This window comes from Camellia sinensis, chromosome 8 (genome assembly GCF_055761805.1).
Source record: "Camellia sinensis isolate YWXY chromosome 8, ASM5576180v1, whole genome shotgun sequence".
NCBI classification, from domain to species: Eukaryota; Viridiplantae; Streptophyta; class Magnoliopsida; order Ericales; family Theaceae; genus Camellia; species Camellia sinensis.
In genome coordinates this window covers 181,605,009-181,622,864 of record NC_138968.1, presented here as the reverse complement: position 1 = coordinate 181,622,864, position 17,856 = coordinate 181,605,009, and the positions used below count along the sequence as shown (strand labels likewise).

Sequence of the window (17,856 nt, the reverse complement as noted above, 5' to 3'; positions counted from 1 at the left end):
TCACGAAAAAAGTTATTTTAGGCATTTTATGTATATTTATATTGAGTTTAATAATTGAAATACTAATTTTTCATCGATTTTACTTAACGAAATTAGGTAAATAGTTTAAATTAAAAGTTTTACATAACAAAAATAAATAAATGATTTAAATTGAAAACAAATTAAAAGATTAAAATTAAAATTAATAAAATTAAAATTTTATTTTATTACAAGACTTTTGGGTTTTTTTTTTATTATTATAATTACCCCAAAAATTTTAAAACTCAAATATCAATTTTCGGAGGCTTTGTTGCGTGTTCGATCCACGCTCACGGCAGTTTCAAATTTTTGACTTTGATTATTTTTTATTTATTTATAAAACTCGCCGACAGTTGGAGAGAGTGACTCAAATAATTACACACATCGCATTTTAATTACTTTCAAAATCCTTCGTTTTGTCCTGTGACAACAGACAACCGATCTCAGCTCTCTCTCTCTCGCTCTCTGCTACTTTCATTCTCTCATCCCTTCAATTACTCTGCACAATCACACTTCACAAGAACCCTAATTCCTCATCTTCATTCCCTCACAATTCCACACAACTCTCTCTCTCTCTCTCTCTCTCTCTCTCTCTCTATATATATATATATATATATAGATATGTATATATGCATAAGTATTTGATTCATTTCCGATGAGGCGAAGAGCTGTTGATTCTCGAAGGCCAGGGAAGAGAAGATATACGAAGGTGCTCTGGTTCACAATATGCGGTGTCTTGTTTTTGCTGTTGTTGGCTCTTTTTGGACGAGGCAAAACATCAACACCGACATCATTAATGAATCAATATGTATGTAATGTACCAGTTCATTCATAGAATGCTTTTGATTTCACTCTATCTTCTTCAAATCACTGCTCAATTGGGTGTGTGTATGTATGTTTTGACTCTGGAATGTCTTGTAGCAAATTATGACGACTTTGTTTTCAACTCATTGTGTAGTAGCATGGTTTTAATTCATAACCTAGACAGGTTGTATAATTGGTTTAGCTTCCTAAGTCGAAGCTTCTTATTCAGTTTTAAAAGCTCAAAGTTTAATCATTTAAAAAAAAAAAAAAGGGGTTGAATATTTGAATGTTCTTAGTTTATACAAAGTATGGTATGGGAGTGGATTTGTAGGTCATCCCTGGCTTCCAATCCCAGGGATCATTCCCTGTTGGTGGGACCAGAACAGGGCAAGGCCCTTTTGTATTAGCTGTAATCAAGCTTTAATTTTATATATATATACTATTATATAAAGCGTACAACTTAGAAGATGGTTTGACTGAAGCTTTGTAACGCTATTTTCTTTTACAATAATGCTCATAAAATAACTGCTAAACAGTTTTCATATGTAACATATCTTCCTCCATTTCAAATTGTCCAAAAGTTTAGATGTAAAATTACAAACGTATCACATTTGCACTCACCTCTAGTGTGTATATATATATATATGTGCGGGGTGAATTTCACACTAACAGGATCGGAATTATTAGAGTGATTTAGGAACCGTGACTTGCAAGGCGGAGAACACCGTAAGCGTTGCCTGATAGGGGTTTGACTAGAGAAGCCCCTCTGATGCTAAAGTTGGAAATCCAAAAAGAGATAATAAGAGCAAAGGAATGGAAAGAACTAGGGTTTAGAGAGTTTCCGTGTGTCCTCTAAAGAAGATATATACCTTTTATAAAGTTCCTCCCTTGCTCTCCAATCTGCACATGAGGATAACCGCCTCACGTGCCTGCCTGCTCAGAGAAACATTGTTGCCATATAACAGCCGGTGACTCGAACATTAGGTATTAGCTAGAAGTGGATGCTCCACCTCTAAATTGATTACAAACTATACTGATTAGACATCATTTTCATTCTGATTCTATATTGACTTGTTTTCTTGTATATCCCACTAGAGTACAGGACAGTCTATGTTGATGGCTTTCCCTTCATAGCGGTTTCCATTACTTTGAGACAGAATTTAATGAGATGAGACCAAAATTTCTGTTCATAAACTGTTTCAAACTGTCGATGTTGCAACTTTTTTTTTTTTTTTTTTTTTTTTTGATAACTGAGTGTCCGGGCCAGCTTTCGCGCACCTCGACTAATCTCAGGGCCCTGAAGTTAACGACCGGGCAAACCTCCAGTGGCTCCAAGGTGTGACTCGAACTCGAGACCTGTGGATTTTATCCTCCAAGCTTTACCGCTCGGCCACTTGCCTTGGGGTTGATGTTGCAACTTGCTAGGTTGTCTTTCTCATTTCTTCTTGTATTTTTCATCATTAATGCATAACTAAAATAAAAGTTTATTATTCTGTAGAGATTTTACAGGTGCAGCAATTTTATTGAAGGCCTTAACGTTACTGAAGAAATTTTGAGCCCACACTCAATCACGAGGCAACTAAATGACCAAATTACTCTTGCAAAAGCTCTTGTTGTGATTGCAAAAGAAAGCAACAACCCTCAGTTTGCATGGGAACTAAGTTCCAAAATCCGTAACATACAACTTCTTCTTTCAAATGCAGCAACTAAGGAAACACCATTGACAGCAGAAAATTCGAAGATAGCAATTCGTGATATGGCTCTTTTGCCATATGAAGCCCAGCAACTCCATTATGATAGTGCAACCATGATCATGAGATTGAAAGCTAGAATCCAATTGCTTGAAGAACAAGCCAGCTCGCTAACTGATAGGAGCTCAAAGTATGGGCAAATAGCTGCTGAGGAAGTCCCAAAAAGCTTCTACTGCCTTGGTGTCAGGTTGACCATTGAATGGTTTAGGAACTGAACTTCCAAAACTGAACTCAAAGGAGGAAGCCAGATTGCAGACAAACTTAAAGACAACAGCCTCTATCATTTCTGTGTCTTTTCTGACAACATCATTGCTACTTCAGTTGTGGTCAACTCAACTGCTTCAAACTCCAACAATCCTGATTTGATTGTCTTCCACATTGTGACCGATGAAGTTAATTATGCCGCAATGGATGCCTGGCTTTCCATGAATAGATTTCGTGGAGTGACAATTGAAGTTCAGAAGTTCGAAGACTTCAGCTGGCTCAAAGCTTCTTATGTTCCCGTCCTTAAGCAGCTCCAGGACTCAGACACTCAAAACTACTACTTCTCTGGAAACAATGACGAAAGCCAGACCCCAATCAAGTATCGCAACCCTAAATACCTCTCCATGCTTAACCACCTCAGGTTCTACATTCCTGAAGTTTTCCCTGCACTTGAGAAAGTAGTATTTCTTGATGATGATGTTGTGGTTCAGAAGGATCTTTCACCACTTTTCTCTCTTGAATTGAATGGAAATGTAAATGGAGCCGTTGAGACTTGTATGGAGACATTTCACCGATTCCATAAGTACTTGAATTACTCTCACCCACTAATACGCACACATTTTGATCCAGATGCTTGTGGTTGGGCATTTGGAATAATATCTTTGATTTGATTCAGTGGAGGCAAAGGAATGTAACTGGAATCTACCACTACTGGCAGGAAAAAAATATTGACAGAACATTGTGGAAGCTGGGAACATTGCCCCCTGGACTTTTGACTTTCTATGGGTTGACAGAGCCTTTGGATCCTAGCTGGCATGTTTTGGGATTAGGGTACACAACTGTTGACCCACAACTAATTCAGAAGGGGTCTGTGCTGCATTTTAATGGAAACTCAAAACCATGGTTGAAGATTGGGATGGAGAAATACAAACCGCTATGGAATAAATATGTTGAATATTTTCATCCTATGTTGCAACAATGCAACATTCATTGACCATGTGATAAGGTACTATTATACTGAATGCTGTACTTGGGAATTTTCTGTAAGATTTTTTGGAGGTGTATCAAGCAAGGTTATGGTCAGGAGATCGGTATACTTGTGTTCTATCAGTTGCATACTTCAATTGTAATGAAAATTAATTGATCGTATTTTTAACTTGATGATTGCTATCTGCAATATCTTTAATTTCTGTATTTTCCCTCTTGTAAATATATAGATTCTATTTATCTAGCCTGCTTACTAATCTAAAGCATCATCTTTGCCTTTTTTGTTCCCTTTCACTTCAGAGGGCTACGTTGATTGCAATACCGTTGCCCTTTCTGCAATAAGTTTACTTAATTACAGGACAGAAAGTAATTTTCTCAAGAAAAGGGTGCATATGATAATTGTCATTTGTTCAGTTATATATATGAAAACTATGGTCCACAAAAGATGTGGAACAATGCCTTTGAAATTCAGCACAAAAATTTGCGTTGGATAAAGACAGCATGACGATGCAGTCTAAACCAAGCCAAAAAAATGGGTATGTTGTGTATGATTTAAGATGCCGGATTTACATTTGAAACTTTATTAAAGAATCACAAGCCCAAAAAAGTGTTTTTGCATGCAGGTTTGACTTTGCCACTCTTGTACAGGCCACAGAATGAGCACAAAAGCTCAGCTTCTGCATAGGAAAAAAAAGAACATTGAAATGGTCTTAACTGATGTATATTCATACGGAAAAATATAAGCATAGAAATAAAAAGAACAAAATTGTATTGTGACATTGAGGCAGTTTGAATTTAATGAATTCCCCTTGACTGATCAAAAAAAATTTCAATCATTTAGACAATAATGTCAAATGAATCGAATGATCTCTTCAATTGGTCAAGACAATACAGTTTATAGTTGCCCTCTCTGTTTCATTTGACATTTGATCCTCTCTTGTTAATGTTGTTGGAAAAATTGGTTTTTTTTTTTTTGGTGACTTTAATTAAAGATTAAAGTGGGTCCCAACCATCTATTGTGAATGGCCAAAAACCATTGAGATTTGAATGAAAAATTATCTCATGAAGTTAGCTTCATAGAAAAAAGGTAATGAAGTTTGTAACTCCTGTATTAATGGGGTTTGTAACTCCTGCCTTTATTGCAGAGGTTAATGGTGCATTATGAACAGCCATAAAGGCTGGAGACTCTTCCTCTCTCCCCTATACATGTATAAATTGAGACCCTCCTGTCAAGTCTCAAAACACAGAAATTTTTATTTCCATTTCACGAGTCAGTTTGCCTGAAAGTTCCTACAGTGAGAGAGTGCTGCCACTGTTTTGTTCGCTAAGCTAAAGTGCTTCTGCCGTAGCTGGTTTTGACCGTCGTATCCTGGGAGATAGACGTCGGGATTCCTCAAGCACTCGACCAGTGAGGCAGCGAAATCTGTTTTAAGGAAACTGCTTCCGTGCAGGCTTCGGTTTCGTCTCTTTACCCTTTTATTGTTTTGTGTATTTCTGTTGAAATTTAGTTGTAATTATTAGCATGTGTTCTTAGTATATATGTAATTTGATTTCTTCATAAATCTATTTATTTAATTTCAAAATTTGAACAACAAGCTTAAAACAGATTTTTCATATATGTTTTCCTATGAAATTGATCGAATAGATTTATATAGACATTTGTATAATGTTACTAGGAACTGTTGCGGAATTGCTCCCTATTTCAATGATTGTAAATTATGCAATGTGATTCTCTAATTATTTAGTTTAATTAGAATGCTCTATCATAATTTGTATACTTAATTGTATTACTCTGATCTTATTTTATGAGTATGGTTCATCATTCCCCTTCTATGATTTGCATGAATTTTAAGGTTATAAAATATAATTTATTGATGTTGCAATTTGACATGCTAATTCTATTCTATTCTAGGTTTTAATTTGTTACATGCTTATTATTTTCTAGACTAGATTACATGATTTAATCTTTAGAATTTTTGCATGTTAATGGTTGAATGGTTATATACTTGAAGTGCTTGGTTATTAGTTTATTACATATAAACAATTCAAATTATTTACATAAACTGCATGCTACTTATTTGGTTTCATCCTATTTGTCTAATGTTGCATATGTATATTTTGATTTTGCATGCTTCTAGCTTTACTATCTAATTTGCATGTGAATTTGCTTTTAGTTTTCTAGAGTTATACACATAAGTTATTTCCATGAATAGTGTGTGATTTAATTGGATGAATTAAAGTTTTGTAATTTATGTAGAAGTTATAAGGTTTTGTAACTTGTATAGTATCTTAATTCCTTAGTTATTTTGCTATTCTATGATTTGCTAGAAGGTTAAATAATATTTGATTGTATGTACAATTGCTTTATATTATGTTGTCGTTTTCTACTAACTCTCTTTGTCGGCATACCTAAGCGTAGAAAGGAATTGTATGGACTACTTATAATCCTCAATTGGATTGGTTATTTTTCTTTATGTTTGAAGAAATTTTTTACTTGAGATTTAGTTGGTTTGTTTACCAATTTGTAGTAGCAAGTTTTATTTGCTTAGTAGACGCATTTTATATGCATGTATTTGGTTGTAGCAATTTTAAATTGTTTGCAAGTTTAAATTGCTTATAAGTTTGGATTTTGGTTTGGTTTTCTGGAATAGAAACCAAAGTGTTTAGCCTTGGCTAAAAAGGAGGTTTTATTTGTTCCGAAATGACAACTATCACTGATGCTGCTGCTACTGCTAATGTTGGTGGGGATCTGAACCCCGGGGCAACTGGGTTGCCAACCCCTATTGTTGTGACCTCTGTGGTCAACCATGGCGTTACTCCGGCTATTCCGGGAGGACCGCTCCGTCATCATGAGCGCCCAGAGAAATTTGCTGGGGGGAACTTCAAGAGATAGCAGCAAAAGATGTTGTTCTACTTGACCACGCTAAACCTTGCAAAGGTTCTGAGCGAGGATCCTCCAGTCGTGGCAGAGAATGAGCCTGATAGGCAGAAAGTCATGGCGCTTGACACATGGAAGCAGACAGACTATCTTTGCTGAAACTATGTGTTCAACAGCTTGGCAGACTCACTCTATAGTGTGTTTTGTTCCAAGAGCTCAGCATATGAGTTATGGAAAGGCGTTAAGCCTTCGTAAAAATTCTTACGAATGTGGGGGTGTCTTGCAAAAGTGGCAATTCCTACACCCAAACGGGTTAGGATAGGCCCAAAATCCGTGGATTGTATATTCATTGGTTATGCACATAATAGTAGTGCATATCGGTTTCTTGTACATAAGTCTGAAATTCCAGACATACACAGGAATACCATTATGGAGTCAAGGAATACATGTTTCTTTGAAGACATTTTTCTTTGTCGAACCCATGAAAGGGTTCCAAGGTCTTTGGAGAAATTTGATGAGCTTGCTAGTGAGGATGATCATATTGATGATTCAGGTGATGATCAAATTGAGGTTTTAGATGAGCCCAGAAGAAGTAAAAGGGCTAGGATATCCAAATCTTTTGGTCCAGACTTCTTAACTTATATGGTTGAGAACGAACCTCAAACTTTACACGAAGCTGTGACTTCTCCTGAGAGTCCATTATGGAAAGAACCGATCAAAAGTGAGATTGACTCCATCTTACAGAACCACACCTGGGAGTTGGTAGATTTACCTCCAGGTTGTAAGCCTTTAGGCTGCAAATGGATTTTTAAAAGAAAGATGAAGGCCGATGGGTCTATTGACAAGTATAAGGCGAGGCTCGTTATCAAAGAGTACAGGCAACGAGAAGGCCTAGATTACTTTGATACGTACTCACCTGTTACTAGGATAACATCCATTCGGATGGTGATTGCGATTGCTGCTTTGCGCAATCTAGAAATTCACCAAATGGATGTAAAGACAGCTTTCTTAAATGGAGATTTGAATGAAGAAATCTACATGGAGCAACCTGAAGGATTTTCAGCTCCAGGGCAAAGCAGGAAAGTTTGTAAACTTGTCAAATCTTTGTATGGTTTGAAGCAAGCGCCTAAACAATGGCATGAGAAGTTTGGCAGTGCAATGTTGTCAAATGGGTTTAGAATCAACGAATGTGACAAGTGTGTTTATGTCAAAGACACTGACAGAGGTTATGTCATTTTGTGTCTATACGTTGATGATATGCTCATCATAGGTAGTAACGATGAAATGATCAAAACTATCAAGAAGTTGTTAAACTCTAAGTTTGACATGAAGGATATGGGCATTGCAGATGTTATTCTGGGAATTAAGATTACCAGAATCTCTGACGGAATTGTACTATCTCAGTTTCATTATGTTGATAAGATACTTGAGAAGTTTAGTGGATCAGATACGAGTGTGTCATCGACACCTGTAGACTTAAGTCTACATTTTACCAAGAATAATAATGAAAGTGTCTCACAGTTAGAATATTCTCGGGTAATTGGAAGTTTAATGTATCTGATGAGTTGTACTAGGCCGGATATAGCTTACTCGGTTAGCAGGCTTAGTAGATACACAAGTAATCCCGATGCTTCTCATTGGAAAGGTATTGTGCGGGTGTTAAGGTATTTACGCTACACTCGGGATTATGGGCTGCATTATACTCGATATCCAGCGGTGCTTGAAGGCTATAGTGACGCAAATTGGATATCAGATATAAAGGACTCAAAGTCCACTAGTGGATATGTGTTCACTCTTGGTGGAGCAGCGGTGTCTTGGAAATCTTCCAAACAAACGTGTATATCTAGATCAACGATGGAATCAGAGTTTATTGCTTTGGATAAAACAATGGAAGAAGCTGAATGGCTTTGCCATTTCCTTGAAGATATTCCAAGTTGGTCCAAACCTGTGCCTGCTATTTGTATTCATTGTGATAGTCAATCTGCAATTGGTAGGGCACAGAGTAATATGTATAATGGAAAGTCTAGACATATCCGTCGTAGACATAATTCCATACGACAACTACTCTCGAATGGAGTTGTCTCTATAGACTATGTAAAGTCTAAGGACAACATTGCGGATCCGCTAACCAAAGGGTTAAATCGAGTGTTAGTCGAAACGTCGTCAAAAGGAATGGGGTTGAGGCCTTTGGAAGTTACCGGAATGGAAACCCAACCTAGTTGACTGGAGATCCCAAGATCTAGGTTCAATGGGACAACCTAATTGCGTGTGACGGTGGTATGTCACTGAGGAGGTTAAACCTCCAGCCATTCCTTCTATCAGTGATACCTGCAAGTGTAGAGGTTAAGCTGAGCTTTTAATGACTCTAGTGTGTTAATCTATTGAGCTGAGTATAGCAGGATACTCAAGTAGAGTCACCTATGTGAGTGTGAAGTGGGGCCGCTTCTAGAAGAATTGGGAGGCCAAGATTCTTTGAAACCACTCGCTGAACCAGGCTAGTGTCCAAGGCCACACAGGGCACACCAGTGAGAACAGAATGGTGGTAGGAGTAATTCCCGTGTGAGATCTATTGTCTCAGTTTACATAAACGGCAGAGCAGTTCAAGATGTCATATTCACTGACCAGCCAGTAAACTCGATAGGTTTTCACTGGGAGAGGTTCAAAGCCAAAAGCTACCTTCTCTGATGTCGGGGTTAGTCCGTTGTACTCTCTCTCAGAGTCTTTATTGTTGAACGGTGTTCGTTTGTTGCGTCATTCGGTCAATTTTTATTCATGTAGGGGATTGTTGGAAAAAATGGTTTTTTTTTTTTTGTGACTTTAATTAAAGATTAAAGTGGGTCCCAACCATCTATTGTGAATGGCCAAAAACCATTGAGATTTGAATGAAAAATTAACTCATGAAGTTAGCTTCATGGAAAAAAGGTAATGAAGTTTGTAACTCCTGCATTAATGGGGTTTGTAACTCCTGCATTAATAGGGTTTGTAACTCCTGCCTTTATTGCAGAGGTTAATGGTGCATTATGAACAGCCATAAAGGCTGGAGGCTCTTCCTTTCTCCCCTATACATGTATAAATTGAGACCCTCCTGTCAAGTCTCAAAACACAGAAATTTTTACTTCCATTTCACAAGTCAGTTTGCCTGAAAGCTCCTACAGTGAGAGAGTGCTGCCACTGTTTTGTTCGCTAAGCTAGACACAGAGTGCTTCTGCCGTAGCTTGTTTTGACCGTCGTATCCTGGGAGACAGACGCCGGGATTCCTCAAGCACTCGACCAGTGAGGCGACGAAATCTGTTTTAAGGAAACTGCTTCCGTGCAGGCTTCGGTTTCGTCTCTTTACCCTTTTATTGTTTTGTGTATTTCTGTTGAAATTTAGTTGTAATTATTAGCATGTGTTCTTAGTATATATATAATTTGATTTCTTCATAAATCTATTTATTTAATTTCAAAATTTGAACAACAAATGTCATACTTATCTTGCCTTTGATGTTGGAGACTTTTTTGATGTGATATTATGATATTGAAATCGAAAGCTGAAAACATATCTGAAGCTGAGAAGTAGTATTCATTTGAGGAAAGAACTCACAAGCAATAGGATTATCTGGAGTGTGATCTTGGGTCATGCTGCACTCTAGTGGTGCTCATGAAACATAAACTCAGTTCCAGCTATTAGTTAGTTGTGTGTTGATAAATTTACTAAGAATTTATAGATTTTAGCTATAAAATAACCTATTTTGGCCTTCAAAATCCCAGGCTATGCAGCATTTCTGCAGGGAACTCTCATTGAACATGTTAGTGCTGGGTGCTAAGAACAAACAAACAACGAGAAATTGTCAAATTTAGAGTCACTACGCAGATTGCTCAAACGTTAGCTGTCCTGAGTCTCTGGTCTTACATCCTCAATAAGCTAGTAGGAGCCAATGATTAATTTACCACTAGCTTCTTTAGCAGTCAGCCAGTTGATCATATTTTTGTGTTAATACCAGCAGCGACGGAGGTCAACTGGAGATCCCAACTTGTAGGAATGCTTGAGAAACAGAAGATGAAAAGTTTTTTGAGCGCAATTTTTATCACCTTAAGATTGAAAAAAGCAGTCATTTCACAGACCTTGTGGAAGGGATGAAATTGCTGAAACTTTGTTAGACAGGCTATGGTTTTGGTTTCTTTAGTGTTGATATCTCTGTTGAGGAATCCTATTCTATAAAAACTGTTGAAATGTACTACTGCTTTTTTTGGGGGGGGGGGGAAGGGGGGGCATTTTTTTTAATAACATAATCTTTTTAGTATTTACTAGATTTAAGACCAAAAGATAAAACATTATCCTAAAGAAAAAATAAATACACAAATTGGCATTACTAGAAAGAATCACAGTGCTTTTATTTGTTAGATTATTTTATTTGGTCTGAGCTCACTGAACAACAAGAACCAAACAATACATTTGAATTCAAGGATGGACCACAAGAATGATGCATCTCCAGCTGTATATCCTAATACAGTCACAATTCCTGTCCATCAGAGAGAGTCCTACATTACCCACTGTAACTATATAGAAGTGTGACAACAGAGATGAATTGTGGATAGAAGAATATGAAATTGAGATACTTAAAAATCTTTTGAAGCCTTGTGATTGGTTGATGAGAAAGTGGTAAGACTGAGCTTTTCACCACCACAACTTCCATTCATCCAATCTTAACCACCCATCTTTGATTCTCATTTCCTGCACAAACAAACACAGACAGACACACACACATATATATAATGTAGATGGTAATACAAGAAAAAGAAAACAGTTTTAAACTCAATTCTAAGCTTTGAAAAACCATGGCAACAATGTCAACTGCAACCAGCACTAGCACTGTCCTCAGACCCACTCCATTTCTGGGTCAAACCAGGGGAGCAAATGCCAACCCTCTCAGAGATGTTGTCTCTATGGGCACTGGCAAATTCACCATGGTGCATCTCTCTCTCTCTCTCTCTCTCTCTCTCTCTCTCTCTCTCTCTCATATTTTCTTGTGTTTGTAAGGTGAGAAAAGTTGTGGGTTAATGGTTGTGGTGTGAACAGGGGAATGAATTATGGTACAGGCCGGACCGGGTGAAGTACTTGGGACCCTTTTCAGCTCAGACTTCGTCGTATCTGACTGGAGAATTTCCCGGCGATTATGGATGGGACACTGCTGGTTTGTGTGCTGATCCTGAAGCTTTTGCCAGGAACAGGGCTCTTGAGGTAAATCTGCTGATATAGTTGTTAATTTCTCCATTGAACTTGAAAGTTTGGTTTTGAAATGAATCAACTAGGCAATGGAAAGTGCATTGGCATTCTCTATCTTATTTACCAAAAATATAAACAAATAACTACTATAATCCCATTTGGTGCAACTATAAGCTAATAATCTAAACTATGAAGTTAAAAACATCCCCTCTCCTATATCTCAATAATCTAAACGTGTAACTTTTTTTCAATAGGAGGGAAAAAATAAACGAAATATAAGTTTTTTTTTTTTTTAACGAAATCCCTTCTCTTTTCTGTTTCCTAAGAGCCAAACAGACCATAACATAATTGTTACTTAACTTTCAAGTCATCCACGGAAGATGGGCCATGTTGGGAGCCCTAGGTTGCATCACCCCAGAAGTCCTTGAAAAATGGGTCAAAGTGGACTTCAAAGAGCCTGTTTGGTTCAAAGCTGGAGCCCAAATCTTCTCCGAAGGCGGCCTAGACTACTTAGGCAATCCAAATCTTGTCCATGCCCAAAGCATCCTGGCAGTTTTGGGTTTCCAAGTGGTACTTATGGGCCTTGTTGAGGGCTTCCGCATTAACAGCCTTCCTGGAGTCGGAAAGGGAAACAACCTGTACCCCGGTGGACAGTACTTTGACCCACTGGGCCTTGCCGATGACCCGGTCACCTTTGCCGAGCTCAAGGTGAAGGAAATCAAGAATGGCAGGCTAGCCATGTTCTCAATGTTTGGTTTCTTTGTCCAAGCTATTGTCACTAGTAAAGGCCCACTTGGGAACCTGTTGGACCACCTTGACAATCCTGTGGCTAACAATGCTTGGGTCTATGCCACCAAGTTTGTACCCAGATCATAAATTCATGATAATCATTGATCTTGTGTTGTGTTAATGTATGAAAATGGTTTTTTTTTTTTTTTTCTAGGTACATTTTATAGTTACCACTTTGTTGGATTAAAATGTTCAGACGGCTTACCTTGTGCAATTATGTAATTTAAAAATTTACAATCCATTTATTTCGATAAAAAATATTTTTCCAAAATACTTGTTGCATTTTATTGCATTTGAGTAAATTAACTAAAAATATTTTCCACCACAGAAAATAAGCTAATTCTGACAAAAAAAAGTTGTCAACCTTTAATAAGCAAAAAAATATTTTAGGAATCGAACAAGACAAACTAGAATCTTACTACTGCAACCACACTACTACCACAAACACTTACACAGCAAAGAGAAATTAAACATGTAGCTCCGAAATGATCTCCCGAACCAAAGATCAATTTCATGATGAAGTTAAATGAGACTTGTACTCTTTCTTTCACATCTCAAACCTAAGTTTCAGCTTCCGAAGCTCGTAAATAGGATGCCCTAATTTGACCACAGCAATGCCTTTGGCCTCTTCATCAAAATCCTGCTTCCGTTGCTCAAACTCCTTCACTAGATGACCGACTCGTCCAGCACCGACATCTCTACCAATATGTGAAACCTTGATGGGCGTGTTTCCACCGGTAGTTTGTGCTCCCATGGACATGGTTTCCTCGGAATCATAATAGTGGGGCGAAGCGAAACCATCTACCCTCCCAGGTTGAATTGCAGTGTTGTCAGTAGCAAGACTCCTCTTGACCGCATCCAGATTCACCTGAAGTAAAAATATTACAACAATTTATATTTAGGCACATCAAAAATTCAGTTGTGCGGCACGAAATTCCCAAATATTTGGCTACAACTGGTCTGAGGGAGTTCATACAAAAGCTTTTTTTTTTTCTTTTTGATGCCCCCAGATTAGATCAGCAACTTGTACAAAATAGAATAGATAAAACAACTGTGTATTTATGCCGTCTCCAGTTAATGGAATTTTATCAACTTTAGAATTCTTTTCCCTTCTCAAAACTTAATCAGAATTCAATCTGCCATCAAGAAGTGGTCATAACCCAAGAAATTTATTTGTTTCTACAAATGGAAAAGTCTAATAACCATTAAATTTACATCAAATAATAGTCCAGTAAGGAATTAGAGGCACATCATGCCAATACTAAAGAGAATTTAGAGCCTATCCTGTAGCTAGAGATCAGCTAAAACCAGGTCAATGTTACAGAAAAACCTCAATATCACTCACTGATTAGTAAGTCCTAGGCCCTCTTTCTTCGTAAGATCTTGGTTCTAGTATAGCTTCTTTTTTTCTTCTTTTTCTTTATATATATATACATATATATATATATATATATATATATATAAAACTAATAAATCCTAGTATAGTTCTCAGTGCTTTCTTTGCAACCATACAAATTTAAATAAAGGAAGGAGTTTTCAGTTATCCCATGACACAGTCGACAGATGCAATGTCAGCCTCAAATAATGATCAAGATCCACCAATGATAGTTTATGTGCAACAGATCCATTGACTAATTGAACTGAATGAGCCAAGGCAATCCAATTTGCACTTTTTCCCAATTATTACTTTGTCCCAGCAATTTTTTTTTTGTATTTATTTGGCTGACCATAATAATATACGTATAAAGTTCTATCCACATGCATTCATAAACATGCAAACTTACTTGCAAAGACACCATCTCCTTATGCCACATGGCCTCCATGGATTTCATCTTTGTCTCATATTCTGACCATCTTGCCTTGACTTGCTCTAATTGCTCCCTCAATGCTGCATTTTCCTGTTCCTTTTGCCCTAGAGTGGCTTCTGCCTTTGCAACACGCCTCTGAAGCTCTTGTAAAACTGAAGGCAGAACAAGTGCTTGCGATACCTCCTGCTCAATGTCCAAAAAATTTAAAAAGGAAACATTACTTGATTTTCCATCATGACTATGTTCTCAGACTTTCTATACTCAGAAGAAGGCATCCGTGTGCATTTATCTAACATTTCCAGAGTACTGATAGTGTTCCTTACAACTTTCTTTCAACTTGTAAGACTACTCATTAGGCTCGGCTGTGCAGTTAACAAGTATTACATTAACAGAACAATATTTACACGTGCAAGTTCATAGTTTTAATAATGATAATATAAGCTTAAGCTAAGATGTGGCTGGCAATCTAGAGACAGAATACTCATTTATTTACTTATTGTAGACATTAAACAATACCGGTAATTTTGTGAAATTTTATGACAACAAATGCATTTTAGTGCCACTTTCACGAAAGTCATAAAGGGATATATAGGACGAGCTAACCAAAAGAAGGCATGCTGCACATAAGGACAAACTCCTAATCATATGATCTCCATAGCATTACTATGGCAATGAACCACAGCCCCATCAAAAGTACACAGACCTGCACACACACACACCATGGAGAGAGAAAGCGAGGGGAGGAGCCTCATATGAAGATGAGTTGGCAAAACTCAAAAGTCCCCATAGTCTGATATTTCAAGCTCTCTTAAAAGTAAAAAAAATTTGTTAACCACACCAAATATAGAAAGTAACAGTGCTAGGAAATCGAGACTAGAACAGGTGATGTGGTCCAACTTGTTATGCATAGGAGAAGTACTGACACCGGTTGTCCAGAATTAACAGCCATCAGTAACAAAAAAAAGGGGGGGGGGAACTTTCACAGTATAAGAGTACCTTGACTTCAGAAATTTTCCTCCCATGCTTTTGTTTTGTATTATCAGGAATAGAATTTTTCAATTTCTACAGGTAATTAGAATGCCTTCTTGCCAACTAACCACGAATTACTGCAGAAAGAGACCACAAGAATAGGAAAATTTTTAACAATGAAATAGCCAGTGACATGTCCAATGAATATTATAAATTACCAGATTGTAAACAGATGATTGCCCTCAGCTGCTCTTCTAGTGTCTTGCGAGCAGCCAGCATTCTCAACTTTATCAATAAACAATACTCCCTCCTAGCTTTCTCACCACGGATAACTGCAAGATTAAATTACCTTTTATTACATAATTGAAACCCCTGTGATAGTAAACAGGTTTCTCTGAATCCAATCTAATTAAGATATCATTGAAAGTGTAGACTTCAATCTAGGACTTGTATTTGGAACTTCAAAGCCTAAACATGTTTCAAGACAAAAGTTTAGTAAGGTTTCAAAGAGCTACTATCTGTTCTATCGTTACCTGTTCTATCAACCTAAAATGGAACACAAGTTCATGTAAACTTTTAGGTTACCAATTGTCCAAAAGCTTAAGTTGCTGGGAAATGAGCCCAACAATTATATTAAGCAATCTAATACTTCCCCTAGTGTGCAACCTTGTCTCACACATGGAGGGGCAAATACTCTACAAGCACACACATAGGGGGTGTTTGGGAAGCTGAGTTTGAGGCTAAAATAGCCTCAAATAAAAAAAAAAAAAAAAGCCAAAAAGCTCCTAAACAAATACTTCATATTAAAAAATATATATATATATACATATAGCTCGGCAGTGGCCTGTCACAGTGACAGTATAGGCACAGCCTACCACAGTCACATTGACAAGTTGTTCCATTATTGGTAAATGATGATTTTGCCCCTTTACATTAATTTTGAAAAATGTGAGGTTAGGGATAAATTTGTTATTTTAACTTCAAACATTATTTCAACACATTTTTCAATACAACAACTCAAATAAAAATTCATCTCATCTTCCCAAACACAAAAACTAAAATAGCCTACTAAAATAGTCAAAAAGCCAAAAAGTCTCTAAACTAGCCACTTCCCAAACACCCACATAATATAGTGCACAATTAACAGACATAATGGGAGAACAAACACATTACAAGAGTAACAAGACTTGAACCTAGGGCCTCCTTGAACCAGAGTTCTGATACCACATTAAGCCATAGATTGTCCAAAAACTTTAATGAGCTAACAGACATCATGAAAATAATGAGACTACAAAACCACTAAAATACCTCTTCTGCGTGGAAAAAACAAAATCCTTAAAAAATATAAATAAATAAACTATACATATCTTACATGATTGTAGTGTTGTTACTCCTTTCTTGAGTTCGTGGAAGTCACGACGAGCCCGATGACCACGAAATCGTTTCTGCACCTCAAGTGTGCCTTGCAGAACTTGTTTTCTCGTATCCTCTAATGCAGCAATCTATGAAACAGCATGATACAACATCAGAGAAAACAATTTTCAAGGAAAATATTGCTTGAATTAGAAATAACTACATTTTACAGCTGCAAAAGCTCAGCAGGTTAACATAGAATTTTCTTTCAAGTTCTGAGTTCATGTAACTGAATACTCCTCCAGATAAAACATTTGATTAGGTGAATTTCTTAGTCAAACGTCAAGAATGATTTCTATTTCATTTTTTTCTTTTTTTCTTTTGTTTGATTTGACCATTTTTGTTCAAGTTTATGAAGATAACCAAAACAAATTACAAAGATGAAATTAAATCCCCACAATTATCATGAAATTAAATCAACAAATTACATGAAATTAAACAAATTACATGAAATTAAACAAATCCCCACAAATTACATGAAATTACAAAGATGAAATTAAATCCCCACAATTTATGCCCACAACGAACTTAAGTCCCCACAATTATCATGAAATTAAATCAACAAATTACAAAGATGAAATTGAAACTCATCAAAAAAAAAAAAGGGGGACTTTGAAAAAACAAAAAAGAAAGAATATTCTACCCAAGAACTTGATTTCAACTATGGGTTCTGCTGCAGTAGCTTGAATGAAGATCTTTGGGACAATAGAAAATAGATAATGTCACAAAAGAACACAATTTGATCAAAGTTTTTACCTTCTTAATAAAATAACCAACGTTATCATTCCACTCTGATTCCCGAAACCTCGGCGGTGAGGCAGAAGGCTCATCTGCAAGATTTGCAGTGTCTGTTTTCTCCCAACTCTGCTCATATTCCTTCTCTTCTGGCACTGTAATAACATACGGCGATTCACCGGGAAACTCTTTGTCCTTTTTTCCCCCAAAACTACCAACTCTTGGTCATTTAACCTCTCGTTTTTTGCTAGATTGATTCAACGACTTCGTTGGAGCAGCCATGGCGATCTCAAC

At 36.9% G+C, this 17,856-nt stretch overlaps 2 protein-coding genes and 1 pseudogene across 4 annotated transcripts; 2 read left to right on the top strand and 1 right to left on the bottom strand.

Moving 5' to 3' along the window:
- The first annotated feature begins 530 nt into the window (after window positions 1-530).
- LOC145797361 (putative galacturonosyltransferase 10) lies at window positions 531-3,961 on the top strand (annotated as a pseudogene). Its single transcript, XR_014338802.1, has 2 exons — window positions 531-826; window positions 2,321-3,961. The product of XR_014338802.1 is annotated as a putative galacturonosyltransferase 10 (transcript).
- Window positions 3,962-11,018: 7,057 nt separating this feature from the next.
- LOC114323702 (myosin-2-like) lies at window positions 11,019-17,856 on the bottom strand. Of its 2 annotated transcripts, XM_082884285.1 has the most exons (7): window positions 17,584-17,856; window positions 16,787-16,916; window positions 15,633-15,746; window positions 15,442-15,551; window positions 14,422-14,628; window positions 13,353-13,505; window positions 11,019-11,356 (listed from the first exon to the last, which is right to left on the bottom strand). In XM_082884285.1, exons 5-7 carry the CDS (start codon window positions 14,467-14,469, stop codon window positions 11,300-11,302), a joined length of 258 nt encoding a protein of 85 aa, XP_082740411.1. In that variant the 5' UTR covers window positions 14,470-14,628; window positions 15,442-15,551; window positions 15,633-15,746; window positions 16,787-16,916; window positions 17,584-17,856; the 3' UTR covers window positions 11,019-11,299. The 2 variants fall into 2 exon arrangements, with proteins under 2 accessions (XP_082740411.1, XP_082740410.1); XM_082884284.1 differs by lacking the exon at window positions 11,019-11,356 and having other exon boundaries at window positions 13,185-13,505.
- On the top strand, window positions 11,364-13,756 carry LOC114323703 (chlorophyll a-b binding protein 13, chloroplastic). Its single transcript, XM_082884287.1, has 3 exons — window positions 11,364-11,592; window positions 11,702-11,861; window positions 12,213-13,756. The coding sequence occupies exons 1-3, from the start codon at window positions 11,461-11,463 to the stop codon at window positions 12,722-12,724; spliced, it is 804 nt and encodes a 267-aa protein (XP_082740413.1). The 5' UTR covers window positions 11,364-11,460; the 3' UTR covers window positions 12,725-13,756.